General features: G+C 38.5%; 1 protein-coding gene across 6 annotated transcripts in view; it reads left to right on the forward strand.

Annotated features, from left to right (window-relative positions):
• The window catches only part of CRIM1 (cysteine rich transmembrane BMP regulator 1), a 300103-nt gene extending 283560 nt beyond the window's left edge, over positions 1-16543 (forward strand). For all 6 annotated transcript variants that reach the window (XM_073338355.1, XM_073338356.1, XM_073338359.1 and 3 more), the window contains 3 exons: positions 858-980; positions 5259-5446; positions 13754-16543. In XM_073338355.1, coding sequence (XP_073194456.1) covers positions 858-980; positions 5259-5446; positions 13754-13930 — 488 coding nt within the window. In that variant the 3' untranslated portion in view covers positions 13931-16543. The remainder of the gene's footprint in view (positions 1-857; positions 981-5258; positions 5447-13753) is intronic.
• Positions 16544-16918: the final 375 nt, after the last annotated feature.

Raw genomic sequence — 16918 nt, forward strand, 5'->3', positions numbered from 1 at the left:
ATGACCTTTCATTAAATTATTAGATAAGTGAAGTGTGAGAGGAAATACTTTGATTCCTCTGTAGACTCCACTGTTGCCTAATGTTTCTGTTGCTCCAGGAGTCTGGGATATTGTTTCAAATTATTTATATCAATAACATTTTAAATTGCTTATATGAGTACTTTTAATTGTGACTTACATGTAATGAGACAGTTTCTCAGCTATGCACAGAATGGAACCAAAGGAGTTTGGTACAGCTTCTTGAATCTGGCCTGGCTTCTTATAGCAGTTTATTACAGCTGTTTTTACCTATGCAAGCTGTTAACCTCCAAGAGGCTATCTGCCAGTCAGAGAACTTCAGCCATGCCCCTACACAGGGAGCTGCAAAAAAGTTGGTAATAGGAGCCAGTCATGCCAACCCTACACCAGCTGCAGAGATCCAGCTGCTTTCTTGGCCTTTTATGCCACTAGAGCAGCACAAAGGGACCAGATTGTACTAGAGAATCTTACCAAGTATATTATGTATTATGAAAAGATATTTTACTTGAAAAATTTAATACAGGACTGTCCCATTCAGTTTACATTGGCATAGTAGTACTGGTAGCAGCCATTGGTATTCTGTACTTTATTAAATGAATTAAAAGATAAGAAAATCCATTGCACAAACAATAACTTTCTATATATACTCAGTAAATAAATACATTATAGCAGACAAAAATTCTATAACCATAATGATGAGAACTCCAGAACCACCAATAAGATCCACAGGGCAACAATCCACAAGAAATATTTTCTGAATTAAGAGCTCAGCATCCATTGATGGGTACCACAAAGTGCTGATTCTGTGGATTGTGAAAAATATTTATCTCATCTTGCAGAGATGTATGTACCTGAGCCCACCAACATCCCCATTGAGAAGACAAATCGTCGAGGAGATACTGAACTAGAAGCACCAATTTGGCCTACACCCAATGAAAACGACATTGTCCATCTCCACAGAGGTGAGATCTGGCAGAGATTGTTAATTGTTCTCTCTTAGGTCTGTGATTATTCCACATGTCTTAGCACATTGTCCTGGGAAGAAAGTAAAGGCGTAAATGAGCCATCTTTTTGATAGGCTTGCAGAATATTTAGATAAGATCTAGACATAATTTCTGTAGGATAAAAACCAGAAACAATTCAATCTAGCCTTCTGTACTAGAAGCAGAATGCCTGAAATGTTTCATTATGGCAGGAATGCATGCCCATCCTTCAATTTTTTTTTCTTTTAAAGCAGCAAAATAAACATCTAATATGAGTTCCAGTGTGTAATATTAAAGAGATTCAAATATACGTAACACTTGGTTACAAAACAAAGTAAATCAATAAAAATAGTTTTGAAGTGTCTTCTTAAATACTATCAGTCTGATTCTACCACCCTTGTTCACATTAAGGAGGATTTACTCATAAGATTAGTAATTAATAAATTCAGTGGCAGTATCCTCTTGGGAAGTGTGACACAACTGGGACCTTAATAACTGAAAATAGGGGTTGTCTAGGTTCTTGCAACCATCATCATAGTGCCAGCACCTTACAAATGTATTAATATGAACAGATCTCTCTACTGTATCTCTCTCCTTCCCCCATTATGGTGGGAGATTTTTTTATTTTTAAATATGTGGTTTTAATGATCAGTACTTGATGGATGTTATGATAGAGAGGTTAAATTACCAATGTAATTTAAGTGAGTTGTTTAGCTTTACAGGAAGCCATGTGATGTGTACATAGCATTTGCTGCATTGAATGCTGAAGAGTATGTGTTCAGCAGCGTACACAAGACACTTGTTCCATTAGACTGTTGGCATTTGTCTCCCCCTGGCACTACGCTGCTACAACAGAGGCAGATAATCCAATGGAACAAGTGTCTAGTGTGATGAACAGTGTTTGGAATGAAAAGTCAAATGAGTGTAGACACTATTAAAGCTGTTCTTTTGCTCAGGTTGTTTTGGTGCTTTATGATAAACAGAATTCTGAACCCTAAATCACTGGAATAAACCTCCACTCTAAGAAATCTACACATGTTGCTGTTCAGTCAGAAACTGGCAATAGCAACATCTGCACACTTTTTTTTAAGGTGTACTTTCTCTTTAGGGTCATGAAATACTCATGCAAAATGTTGCCACAAGAGTGTCCTTGTTTGTACCATGATAAAAAGTCATTTTAGACCCATATCATCTTTGGCTGGGGAAGTTCAGCAGGGAGACACTGGATTTGTTGTCAGAGGAGATCATCAATATTTATTTTCAGGAGAATATGATATCAGTATACCTTAAAGAAGCATCTGTTGAGCTTAGAATCTCTCCAATTATCTCACTTTCTAGGGGTTTTTGGTTTTGTTTGTTTGTTTTGTTTTAGTAGTAGCAGAGCAACTCTGGTGATATCTGGAGCCCTCAGATTTTCTTGAAAATGTCAGCATCATTTTAGACTTGTGTATAGTATCGAGGCTGCGGTGTTTGCATTGGTCAGTCATCTACCTTTTGCAATAAAGATGTCCATACTAATTCTTTCAGACATATCAGCTCTGTCTTCGATTGTTGTTGACTCTGAGCTATTGTTACTCATGTGTGGATCTGGCAAGCTCAGGAGTTGCTCTTGAGTGACTTCACTCTTTTCTGTTTGAGAGGATCAAGAGCTGTTGTTCATCAGCCCTAAAAGTTCTCTTGCCTAGGGTCATACACAAGTGTTGTCACCCCATCTGTTCGATATGTATCTGAAGCCATTAAAAATAATTGTAAAGAATCCTGAAAGACAGGATCTTGTTTGCAGATGACACTCATCTCTATATGTCTTTTCATCATACCTAAATGGTAGAGCTGGTCAGCTTCCCCAGTGTCTTCACTATGGTTAGGCCTGGATGAGAGCTAGCATGCTGAAATACAACACCAATAATGTAGAGGGAACACTGGTAGGCTGGGGAAAATAGCAAAAGGAAATAGCAAAGGCAAAATTTATTTGCTCCCTCATCTGAGAGACTTTGTCTCCCTTTTGATACTTGGGGATACTGTGGGATTGTGAGCTGCTTTTCCATATTCAGATAGCAATAATTAACCATGCCTTCTTATCTCCAGATTGGATTTCTGAAATGCTGTCTACTTGGAGTTACCACTTTATTAGATATTACTTCTGCTCATAGAGTTACTGAAATCCAATGTAGAACTCTCCATACGCTGTTTCTCATGCTGATAGTCTCATTCAGACCATGTCCTAAATTCATTCCAAAGATGGTTTGGCCTTTTCATAATAACCAGCATATTCACCTACCAGTTTTCTCCCCTAGACCCCGTAAATTTCAGCAGAAATAAAGCTTAATACCTTAGATGTTAAAAGAGCCCTTTTATACTCCTTGAACAGAATGAGACTTTTTAGGTCAGTTCTTAGATTGTTTATAGAATATAGTGGCAGAGCTAAGGGCAAATCTGCATCTTCCAGAGTCTAACTGGATTGTGTGAGCTCTATGAGAGCAGCTTATGAGACTAATAAACTGAATCCTCCTTCAAACATTTCAGCTCATTCTGCGAGAGCACTGACTTCATGAATGACATGTTCCCTCTCATAGAAATATGTACAGCAGCTACATGGTCTTCAGTTCATATGCTTACTAGACACTACTCATTACAGGCATCATCAAGAGTGGACACTCGGATTGGAAGAGCAGTTCTACAGTCTTTGTTCCAGTAAATTCCTCGCTCCCACCCCAAGGTGTTGAACTGCTTGCTAGACACCATTAGTGGGATCCACATGTACAGGATCTTGAAGAAGAAGAAGAAACAATGGTTACTCGCCTTTATAGTAACTGTGGTTCTTCTAGATGGTCTGTATATGTGGATCCCACAACCTACCCTCCATCCCTGCAAATTGAAAATTTATTAACAACACTCAGAGCAATAAAAAATGGGTTGGTATTTGGGGTCGTTCTGTTCTTGGGAGGAGGAGCACGAGAGCATGAGGAATATGCATGTGCGACCCCCTACAGGACACTGCTAGAGAAAAAATGTCTGATCTCCTGCACAGGGGCACCAGCATGTCATGAGTGGAATCCACATGCACAGACCATCTTGAAGAATCACAGTTACTGTAAGAAAAGTAACCATTTTTTCCAGTATGTGCCCAGATTTGAAAGAATGCACCTGAGGTGAGCCTCAAGGCTGCTTCAGTAAAAATCCTGCTAAATAAACATCCCAGAGTCTGTGAAGGTACCAAGATTTTAATCAACCCAGAGGAAAGGGATGTCAAGGAGCAAAAATCATTTAAGGAAAAAACAGCATAAATTAATTTTTTGCCTTAAAAGTACAGTAGGAAAATTGGAGGAAAATGGCCACAAAAGACATAGATGCAGTGTCTGAAGATACTGAAGTGATGCAAGGAACAAGTGCTGGCATTACTGTAACTCAGGTCCTCAAAGATATAAAAAGGAAATGAAAGAAGATACAATATTAGAAGAAATACATATCAGTGTCTTATGTACATGTATGTTCCATATTACTGTAAAACCAGAGCACCTCGCAATCTTTAATGTGTTTATACTTGCAGCACTACTGTGAGGTAGTTTTACAATACGATAAAAAATAGGTAATTAAGCTGGAATCTCATGTAGGAGAAGCAGAGAAAATAATCAGCTTTTGGAGAACATCCACCACATTGAAAGGAGAAATCAAGACACTGAAAGAGCTACTACAAATAAACGTGATCATAGAAAAATGATAGCTTTATAATAACACCTGGTAGAACGACATAGTATTAATAGGACCACCAAAAGATTAAAAATCCACTACATATGGAATAGGTTTCAGAGTAACAGCCGTGTTAGTCTGTATTCGCAAAAAGAAAAGGAGTACTTGTGGCACCTTAGAGACTAACCAATTTATTTGAGCATGAGCTTTCGTGAGCTACAAGTGAGCTGTAGCTCACGAAAGCTCATGCTCAAATAAATTGGTTAGTCTCTAAGGTGCCACAAGTACTCCTTTTCTTTTTTCATATGGAATAGTTACTTGAAAATATGCAGAAATCATTATTCCAGCCTCAAAAACTGTGGCTAATAACAAATGAGAACACACACAAGTGTGACCCTCTCCCTAAGTATCAACAGGGTAAAAATTCAGGATACGGTTAACCAAAAAAAATAAATACAAGGCCACGGTACTGATTCTGGTACTTCCATAATTCTATTCTTGTTTATGGTCAAGACAGAAAAGGAGCACTTACATTTTTTTTTTACTACTAACAAATGTTCACTCTTTCAGACATGAGTCATCTTCAGGGAGATTTCAGAGAAGGCATTGGACTGCACTCCAGTGAAGATACATCTCTCAACTCTGTTGCCTGGGTGACAGTTCCCATCATGACAGCCCTGGTTCTTATAATAGCCCTTCTGCTTGTCAATCAGAAAAAGCAGTGGATACCAGTGTCCTGCTACAGAGCCCCAACAAAGGTATAGTGTTAAAACTTCTATATCTAGATTTCTGCTTTTCTGGAAAGTAGGGGAGTCTCCTGAAATGTATTGTAGGATACAGTTGAGTCCACTTAATGTCAACTCATTTAAATTATTTTTTTCCATGTCTCAAACCGATTGCACTAATTCAGAACAGTTATGCAATGTCAAATTAATATCACCAGTTACCTACTCCATATACTACTGTATTTTCGGGAGGTAAAACCAAGCCAATCTCAAGTGAGACTGTCAGAAAACACAGGCAGACACCCCAAACTAGTGGTATAGTCTATAATTAGATTTCAAGTTGCAGTGGGGGAGGTTTAGATTGGATATTAGGAAAAACTTTTTCACTAAGAGGGTGGTGAAACACTGGAATGCGTTACCTAGGGAGGTGGTAGAATCTCCTTCCTTAGAGGTTTTTAAGGTCAGGCTTGACAAAGCCCTGGCTGGGATGATTTAACTGGGAATTGGTCCTGCTTTGAGCAGGGGGTTGGACTAGATGACCTTCTGGGGTCCCTTCCAACCCTGGTATTCTATGATTCATGAAGCCAATAACAAATGTGCACTCCTGGATCACTATACCGGTATTACCATGTATCACAGACAGTCCCCAGAGACCCTCCAGCCTGTCTTGCCACACAGGCAAACTGAACGTAGTGATAAAAGGTTATTAAAACCAAAAATCAGACCACATCAAATTACTGCCAACCCCAAAGGGTCACTCACTTACCCCAGTCAATGGATACTCTGTCTCACACCAAAGAGAACTCTGGCAGCCAATTGTTCTCATAAACTAACTAAAGGTTTATTAGCTAAGAAAAAGAAGTGAGTTATTGAGAGGTTAAAGCAGGTAAAATACATTAACAGGTGAGTCTAAGTTTGTAAATCCAAAATGATAGCAGAGATGTTGTAATCTGCTAGTTTTCCATAAATCTCTCAGGGTTACCCAAAATAACTTTGGAGATCTGTCTTGCATCTGGAATGCTTCCCTATGAATGTTCAAATAGTTCAGAGATGCTAGATCCTTTTTTGAATCATATTTATAGCTTTTCCACACACAAAGCAATGTGAAAAGTGTCTTTACTCCTCCACCATCTCTTGCTTTGAAATGAACATTTCCAAGATTCCATTCATATTTGATTAATTTAGTCTCAGAGATCTACACAATATAAAAGGCAATGTAATAGCAAATAACAATCCTTCATTAGGTTCCATGAAGTTTATATATCAAGTACATTCTTACTACACCTTTGATGTAGGGTTATTTAATTACCAAGGTATACATAATGTAAACGTAATTACAGGGGTATATGCAATGCAAATATAATTTAATAACAGACAATTGGTTACAGATAAGTGAATACACTAACATTAGCATCTCTTTTTATATCTAGTAGCATATGAGTGAATTAGTCTGAATGCATACTAATACTTCTTTGATATTCATACAAAAGTGAACTGGCCTACTGCTCTAATCTAAACTGGTCTATCAGCATCACAGCCCCTTCTTCCGAAATGGCCACACTCTCTCACGAAAGCTTATGCTCAAATAAATTGGTTAGTCTCTAACGTGCCACAAGTACTCCTTTTCTTTTTGCGAATACAGACTAACACGGCTGCTACTCTGAAAACTCTCTCATCGTTCTCACTGGGAGCAAAACCAAAAACATCATCTTGACTGAGGACAGCCTGTTTTCTCACTCCCATTGAGAACAATAGTAGATGACAGACATTTTGAAAAGGGGCAATTCCTGGTGAAACTTTCTGCAGAAGAATATTATTCTTCAATCACTGCTGAAGAATCAACTTTCAGTTGAGAAGGATAATGCCAAAAAATGGCCACTAAACTGTTTAAAACATCAAATTTAGCCAATGCACAAACTTTCAGAGACTTTTCATTATATCACAAGTTTGAAGAGTCTGCGTTATTCCATTAAGATCATTTCAGATTTTAAAAGGTGCTAAATTTCTTAAGTGGCCCTTTTAAAAATTAATTTTAATTCATAAATGGATTTATTTGTAAATTCTCAGAAAATTCATTTTCTGCCCAAAAAATAAGTCTATAATTTTGGAGAGGTTACGCTGTGTTCTTCCTATACAAGTGATTGAGTCTCTGCTTTAAGTACAAAATTGTGGAACTACGTCCAGTGCTTCCATAATAATAAAAGCCTGAATAGTACTTCTGCTTGTTATCTCACCAGCACCCAGGTAAGAGGAACAGACTTTTACTCGCTGATTGAAATCACAGTCAGAACAATCCCTGAAAGTACCTTTTTTGTCAGTCTTCATCATTCACATTTACCATAGTCATTACAGGAACTAATTATCCATTTCTATTTAGTTTATCATTCGTATAAATTGATATTTGAGAAGACACATGTTGCTGGGCCCAGTAATTCCCAACCTTTTTTGTCTGGGACCAACTCCTCCCATGGATTGGTCCCTGGGGTGTCTAGGACCTATCACACCATGCCCTCAACCTGCTTGTCACATCTCACGTATTCCGTCTTGCTGTGCTTTTTACACTTTTTTTCTTTTCTAGTAATTTTTCTTGTTACTTTTTGTTGTTTGTTCTTGTTACTCCCACCAGGCCCTCCTCTTGCTCCTCAGTAGTCCCACCACTGTGTCCCTCTCAGCACCTGCATGTTCCTCCTCTCTTACAGTCATGCTACAAAGCAGTTTGTATAAACACAGTGTAGCACCACCTAGCGGAAGAGTACATACCACACAGCCGGAAGTAGCAACAGATTAAGGAAGAGAACATACAACCAGTGCCCAAATCCCTGTAAAAAAGGATTGGTTTGCCCCCACAGAGAAATTTGGGTAGGAACAGCTGCACTATACCTTCTCTTAATTTACCATAAAAGCAGATAAGTGGGACAATAGCAGATCTTTACTAATTTTCTGCTGTCATATCACATGAGATGTCCCCTAAATGTTGTAAAATGTTACTTTTTGGATTGTTTTGACAGAAGAAAAATCAAAGTTGTTTAGGGACGTATTCTGACCCTTTCCTCACAATGAGTAGAACCTTACTCTGCAAGTGGTCCTAGTGACTTGAGTGGGATGACTCTTGAAGTAAGGGGCTACTCAGTATAGCATAAGTCCCAGAATCTGGCATTTAAGTTGAAAGGGCTATATCTAGGTTTATTTGTATGAACAAGTGAATAAGGGTTTGCTGGATCAGGCCCTAGATTTGCTAAGTAGTTGAAATTTACCAGAAACCTTGTTTTTGGTATTGCGACTAAATTTAGGAAAATCTATTACCTTATCCAGTCTTGTTTCAGAAGCATCTTTGTTTCAATCTCTAGCACCAACATAGTGTAACACATTGACTTAGATGCGTGCAGTTTTTCCTCACAGTTATAGGCTAGTTCTCTTTGAAGACTTGTGAATATGCAAACAGTCAAATTTTATTTAATACTTCACCTTTTCTTTTTTTGTTTGACAGTTACTTCCTCCAGATACCCCTGATTCTTTTGTACCTCTGTCTGCTGGGTGGGGAATACTTCCTAGTAAGTTTTAACAACTGGGAAATGTCTCAGGGTCCAACTGTACATATTCATTAGCCTTCCTGCCACCCTTACTCCTCTGTGTGTTCTTTAGGGAGTGTATCAAGAACAGTGCTTAAATCCCACTATTGTTTGCCATCCACTTTTCTCCTCTTATATAATCATTCTTAATTATCATTTCTTAATTTATTTATATTGTTTCTATATATAATGCAAATAATACAAGAATGAAAATAAGGTCTCTGGTCTAGAAAGGTTACAGTCATTTGTGTGCTTGAAATTTCTCCTATTCCTTATAATAACTTTCTTTATAGACAGTTTGGAGCAGCCAGGTCTCTTTGGGTCATTAGTATTCCAATAGGTCAGTGCCCATTACAATTCTGTTGTGGGACAGGATTTTCCTAGCTTCATGGACACATTGAGCATGTGGCTTCTCATTCTTAAGAAAAGCAAATGAATAATTCTCACAGTATAACTACATTAGAAATCATACTTAGAGATAACTCAATTAGGAAGCCCTTTATAATAGTAACAAACCAGATCGCTGAGACTGACACAAGCCTTTGATCTGTTATTCTTTTTGAAGTCTCGCCATTAATGCATTAGTCACTTCAGCCACATAGCCCTGAATCACTGCAAAATCCAATAAACATGATGGGTTTTTCCCCAAACATGGAATGTTTTCAGCTAGAAACCACAAGCCTCTCATTTGAACTACTGGCAGCTTGTACGAGAGAAAACAAAAACAGAAGGAAATGTCAGCCATAAGATTTCATCCTACACAAGTGATGACATTTTACTTTATATCCAAAGCAAACAAATCTATAGTAGAAAGAAAAGGAGTACTTGTGGCACCTTAGAGACTAACCAATTTATTTGAGCATGAGCTTTCGTGAGCTACAGCTCACTTCATTGGATGCATTCCGTGGAAACTGCAGCAGACTTTATATATACACAGAGAATATGAAACAATACCTCCTCCCAGCCCACTGTCCTGCTGGTAATAACTTATCTAAAGTGATCATCAGGTTGGGCCATTTCCAGCACAAATCCAGGTTTTCTCACCGTCCACCCCCCCACACAAATTCACTCTCCTGCTGGTGATAGCCCATCCAAAGTGACAACTCTTTACACAATGTGCATGATAATCAAGTTGGGCCATTAAGGTGCCACAAGTACTCCTTTTCTTTTTGCGAATACAGACTAACACGGCTGTTACTCTGAAATCTATAGTAGAGTAACTTCAAAAAATAAAACATTACTGCTTAATATTAGGATACAGTTCACACCACAAGAACAGAAGCCCTGATGCTAACTGTAATGATCCAAAAGAATAATTGGACATATTTAACTGTAACCAAAAAGGCTTATATTACCTCAAATTTGAAAAACAAAATTGATTAATATAAGGCAAATTATGTGAAGTCATTCCAAAACCCCAAAGATCTAAATATTTGGGAATGTTTTTGCTCTTTAATACATGAAATGGGAACTGTACAAATTAATCTTACCAACAATTTTATTCCTACATATTGAAAGAAGAGGCAACTATCTATCTTGACAGGGAGGTTAATGACATGGTATTACTAGTATAAATCAGTGCCAAATAATATAAATCTGTCTTTATACATTAAAATATCAAATTGATTTTCTGTGACAACCTATTTGTAGACTTATTTGGTAGTGGTCTAAGCACAGATTCAAACGCAATCGTTTCTTATATCATCACTAGTAAACATCTTTTTCTAATATTTTTCATGAGTAACAGCAATTATGTGTGGTTAAGAGTATTAGACCCACTGTAAATAGCTTTCAGATCTGGGAAATGTTGTAGCGTCTCTTCAACATTTATCTGACTTGGCAAACGTTTATTGTGTACTTACACTTCACTCTACCACACATCATGAGTTAAGTAGTTTCATCTAATCCAGGATTCTCTTATCTAATTTATGAGAAAGTCATGCGGAACTGTATCAAAGACCTTACTAAAGCCAAGAAGCACTATGACCACTACATTTCATTTATCCACCAAGCATTTTATCTTATTAAAGACAAAGCACCAGGTAGTGATGAGTTACAGCCTCCTGTATAATATAAGAGTAGGGAATCAGGTAGGTGAGCCATTATTTTTAAGACTTTTTAATGCCAAAGAAGTACAATACGAAGTGTGATAGGACAAGAGTGAGTTTACTGTCATTCCAATATAGAAAATAAAGGTTGTAAAAAGAGGCTTTATAGAGAAGTGGAATGTTTATGGTACTGATCCTACAAAATGATCTGTGGACTGGACCTTCAGACCAACACTGAGTCGTGCTAAAGTTAATGGGACTCAGCACAGACATAAAAGTGTCAGTTCAAGCAGATCCTTTTGCAGGAACAGGGCAGAAATTAGGAAAGATTTTTAAAAATAATTTAAGGACTATTTGAGGTACATCTGGAAAAGAAAAGATGATTTGATATGAGTAGGCCCGGATTACTGAAGACAAATCTTTGATCAATAAATCCCTTTATGATTTGGATCCTCAGAGAGAGAGACTGTGCACCCTTAACTCTATCCCCCTTGCACATGTGCATTATGTTAGTCTAATTACATGATTATATATTATTTTTCCCACAGAACTCCTGCCTCATTCAATGCACAGGTTAAACAGTGAGGCAGGATGTGTAATGAACGAGGCACTTGTCTGTAGGACCCCTGATTCATTCAGTGCAGAAGCTAAAAGTTGTATAATAAATGAGAGGAGGAACTTCTCAGGTACAGAAAGGGTGGTCTTATGATTAAGGCATTGGAGGGGACCCAGGAGAGATTAATTCTATCCCTGGCTTGGTCACAGACTTACTATATGGTATTGGACAAGTCATTTTAAATTTTTCAGAGGCACTCGCTGATTGTATGTTCCGTATTTTTGGATGCCCAACTTGAGATGAACGTGGCTTAACTTTCAGGAGTGCTGAGCACTAACAAATCCAGATGAATGCAGTGCAGTTATAGTGTAGTGTACTCTGCTAGATACCAAAAATCATGGAAGGAACAGAAACACTGGATACATGGCTTATTACAACAATCTGTAAACCACTAACCCCCTCTTTTTCCACTATGACTACAGAGGCGTAAATGGACCACTCTGCCTTGAATGGGTCCTTACAGTAAGTGCTAACTACTTATGCTAAACAATCTGTTCCACCTTGAATTTTGCTGAGAAGCTGGGAATTCCTCTTCCAGACCTGAAGAAGAACTCTGTGTGGCTCAAAAGCTGATCTCTCTTACCAACAGAAGTTGATCCAATAAAAGATATTACCTTGTCTCACCCACCTTGTCTCTCTCAAATCCAGATGAAGTCATTGAAACTGTGGGTTCTCCGCACCTTTGAAGAATCAAGTACTAACTGTCTCAAATTAGGCACCCGATCACTGAGGAACCCAAAATTAGTGTATAGTTTTGCAAATTTCAAGTGAGCACAGAGTCTGTGCCATCCTTAATCCATTGGCAGTGCCTAACATCAGCCCTGTCCCTACCAATTATGGTGCCCTATGCAGCCTGAGCACCTGCTTCCCCCACCCCGCACGGAGGGTCTGCTCTGCACTCAAGGCTTGTGGGGCCGCGGAGGCAGGAGCTGTGGGGAGCTGCTTTGGGGGGCTCCACAGGCCCAGAGTGGCCCGGGGATTAGTGGGGGGCCTGGCGCCAGCAGCAGGAAGCAGAATGACCCAGCCCACTCCGCTCCCCCTGCCCCAGCTGTGTCGCTCGGGGGGAGGGGGCTTGGGGAAAGGAGTCCACCCCTCCCTCCCCCCCAATCCCTGCACTCACTGGCGGTGGGAGGTGGACCGACACAGCGGGGAGCCAACAGAGTGGAGCGGGCTGGGGCTGGGTTGTTCTGCTTCCCCTCCCCCTGCTGCCAGCGCCAGGCCCCCCTGCTAATCCTCCAGGCGCGTCTGTCGCTGGGGGAGGGAGCTTGGGAGAAGATGTGGAAAATGGGGGTGGGAAGAGGTGGGGCAGGGGCTGAGGGAGTTGTCCCGGGCCCCACAGCCCCTAGGAATGTCCCAGCCCCTTGCTGTGGGTGCCTCCCATAAGGGGGCCAGCTGGGGGATGGGGCTGGCTACCGCATACGAAGCATGCACCTGCGTAGGGCACCATGAAATTTAGGGCAATTTGGTGCCCCAAATTTCGTGGTGCCCTACGCAGCTGCGTATTCTGCATCTGCCTACGGACGGCCCTGCCTGGCATCCCAAAGAAGGCAGGTAGCCCTCTCTGGCCCACAGAGCAAGAGACGTGTAGGAGGAAGACTGGGCTTTGTAAAGAGTTGTAATAGAATAGCAGATGTGCTGCCTTTGCCTATCAGAGAATTCTAGGAAGCAGAATACCAGTGCTCCCCCAAGAGTCATAGCTCCATAGCAATTTGTAAGCTGTATTTTATCTAACAGGCACAATCCAGCCTGAAATTATAAATAAAGTTTTCATTAAATGTAGAATGTAAAATGCTTTAAAATATATATAGTAAAGGTAGCAGAGTTGTCACCAAATCTTTCCAGATGAAAAGGATTCATTTGCCAGCTTCTGGTTCTACACAATTATATACCTGTGGATCAAATATCGCAGTCCTTACTCAGTCCATGGGAGTCTTGACTTAGCAAGGACTGCAAAAGTTGGACCTTTGTAACAAAGAAAAATAAATAGTTTAGTATGATTTTGTTTGTGTGACCTGTGTGTCACAAATGTTTCCCATACCTATTGTGGAGAGAAGACAACAGTGAGGTATCAACTGGATTTTTATGGGTTTTTTTTCTTTTCCAACAGCCTTCTTGCTTAAACAATCAGCTGGTATACGTGGACTGCAAGAAAGGTACCATGGTCCAGGTGGACAGTTCTCAGAGAATGCTAAGAATTGCTGACCCAGATTCAAGATACAGTGGATTCTACAGCATGCAAAAACAGAACAACCTACAGGCAGATAATTTCTATCAAACAGTTTGAAGAATTGCACCTTTGCCAAGGATTTGAGAGAGAGAGAAAGAAGGAGAGCGAGAGACTAATAAGTCTGCTATTAAAATAAAACTAGAATTGTGCACTTGCTTAGTGGATTGTATTGGATTTGTGACTTCATGTACAGCTCTAAGACCTTACTGGGATGGGCTCTGACTCCTGCAATGTGCCAGAACAAGCATTCCCACTTTTCCTTGTGATAACTGACCAAGAGTTTTCTTAGAACCAAAGTTTTAAAACTTGTTAAGATGTATTTGCTTGTAACATAGCTATAGAGATTGTTTGGGTGGGTGAATTTGGGGTTGGGTGGTGAAATGAGAGAAAGCTTCAAAGAAGAAAAGCTGGTCAAGCTTGGCTCGGGGAGAAAACAAATAAAGAATATTGCCAAGCATCAGGATGGTGGCTTTTCTTGTTGCTCTGAAACTGCATTTGTTGCAGCAAAGCCTAACCCCACATGGAAACAGAAAACAAAGAGGTCTGATTTTTTCCCCAGCTGTTGCTACAAAAGTATATTCCTAGAACAGAACCTGTCATGTCACAGGTGTGGTGTAGCTGCATATATTTTTCTATATGACAAGAAGCTGCAGTAGTTAATGATATAGCAAGGAAAAGGTTATAGCAGAATATAAAGGGTGGGTTTATTAAGGATGTATAAAATTATACCTTGTGCTGCTTTTTGTTTAAATTTTGTTTTCTGCTAAGCTGATTGGCCAGATTTTGGCAGAGTTAGCAAATGACTGAGGCCTAAATAATTCCTGATATGAGCACTGGATCTTTTGACGGCAGTATTGAAGGAAGGGAAAGTCAAGAACACCATGCAGTTCCAGGGGCTTTTGTTTGTTGTGTTTTTGTTGTTTTGTATTATTCTCTGGTGGTTCATACAGTTTCAGTGGAGGAGTAGGAAAAAAATATTTTTGTTGGACAAAGCTCTTGCTTAAATGAAAGAGTAAAAAAGAGACTGTTTTAAGGTTTTTCCTGTTGTTTTTATTTACTGGTTATGCAGATTAGAAACTACTTCCATGCTAGGAAGCTACTTAATTTTAATTGTATATTATTCAAGCACCTTTTTTGAAGCTCAGAAAAAGGAGATCATGCTTCTTTAAATGTTAGCATTATAGGAATATTTATGTAAATATAATTATGCTAAAAACAACAAAGTATTTGTATGTCTGTGTGTATATATGTGCATATATATATAATGTGTGTGTGCATACACACAAACACACTATATTTGTATATGTATATATACAGTATATATATAGTATCTATCTGTATATATACAGTATATATATATAATTTTCTATTTTTTTCTTGTTGAATGTATTTTTATCTGATAGATTTTACCCAGAGCAGAAACAGATAAAACAGGCATTCCACAGCAGTGCTTAATTGCTTGTGAGTTTAGGAAAGACAAGAGGAGCATCTCATTCTACCTACAGTTTTATTTGATTTGAAAGTGTTTAGCGTGTGTGTGTGTGCGTGCGCGCACGTATGTGTGTGTGTATGCGTGTGTACACTCTTGTGTTTGCGTATATGTGTGTATGGTATGTGCACGATTATAGCAGTAAGCGTTGCTCTTGCTACTTGCTACATTTCAGGGTGTTTCTTATTTTCTTTTCCTGCTTAGCCTTAAAAAGGCTTTTAATGAATGCATCAGCTAGAGACACTGATGGCAATATACATGCAGCACTAATCAGCTCCGTAGAATAACACCATCAGCTCCTGGATTTTTTTTAATTCAAACAATTGTTTGAAACAACTACTGGAATATTGTCCACATTAAGCTGGAAGTTTGTTGTAGCTTGCCTCATTGATAACTCTGACTGTGTAATACAAAGTTAACTTTCCAGACAGGTCTTGGCACTTTTATACTAATTACCCATTTGTGCATTGCCTTTTTTTCTTTTACAAATGCTTGTCATAAAAGACACAGATACCCAGTATGCTTAATGTGAAAAGAAAATGTATTTTTTTGTAAAGGAACTCTCAAGTATTGTTGTAAATACTTGGTCAGAGGTTGCTGAACTTTAAAACTGAAAAAAAAACCTAATTTATTATTATAATGACCTAATTTATTAATCTGAAGATTAACAATTTTTTGTTTTAGAATATCAGAAAGGTGTTCTAGCTGTTTGCATCAAAGAAAAAAATAGGTGTATCATTAAGGGTCATCATTTTTTCTATTTATATATTACTTCAGTTTCCAAAAACAAGTAAGAAAAAATGTAGTCCTCCCAGCATTTTGTACTCAATATATTGAAACAGAGATGTTTCTGTCCAGTTATTACAAATATTCTGTCAAGACAAATCATCCATTCCTTGCATAAGAGTAAGCAGTCTTTATCCAGAAATTGTAAAAGCTTGCTTTTGTTTTACAATCAAGGCCATATTCTGAAAATATTAGCAGGATATAGGACATGGTGTAAAATGTTTTTTATTATTATTTTATTATTATTATTTTAAAGATATGATTTATCCTATGTGCTGTATCCATTACACTCTTTTACTTTGGTTCCTGTTGTGCTCTTGTAAGAGAAATGCAGATATAATTTTCTGAAAAATAAAATAGACGCATATGTGGCACTCGGAGTGCACTGCAGTTCAGCAGATTGCTTGTTTACTTTTTTTAACTGTAAGGCGGTTTCTTGTAATTTGGCTCTTGGCAGCACAATAAAAATTTTAAACCTAACGATGCACTTTTTAAAAAATGTTCATATGTATGACTACCATAAAATGTTTGAGACATTAGTTTATAAATTATTTATTCTATGGTGATTTATTTCCTTGAGATTTTAATTTGCACATTCTTTTTCCCCAACATTGTTCTAAAGTAATTTTGAACCAAGACAGGTCAACTAGAGCCCTTCCGATGAGGGACAGTTTTTGTCACACACATGAGGTTTAAACTGAAGAATTTTCACAGGGTCATTAGAAAATGTTTGTGGAGTTTTAGCAATAAAATTATGGACTATACCAAAC

The sequence above is a fragment of the Lepidochelys kempii genome, chromosome 3 (assembly GCF_965140265.1).
Source record: "Lepidochelys kempii isolate rLepKem1 chromosome 3, rLepKem1.hap2, whole genome shotgun sequence".
Taxonomy (NCBI): domain Eukaryota; kingdom Metazoa; phylum Chordata; order Testudines; family Cheloniidae; genus Lepidochelys; species Lepidochelys kempii.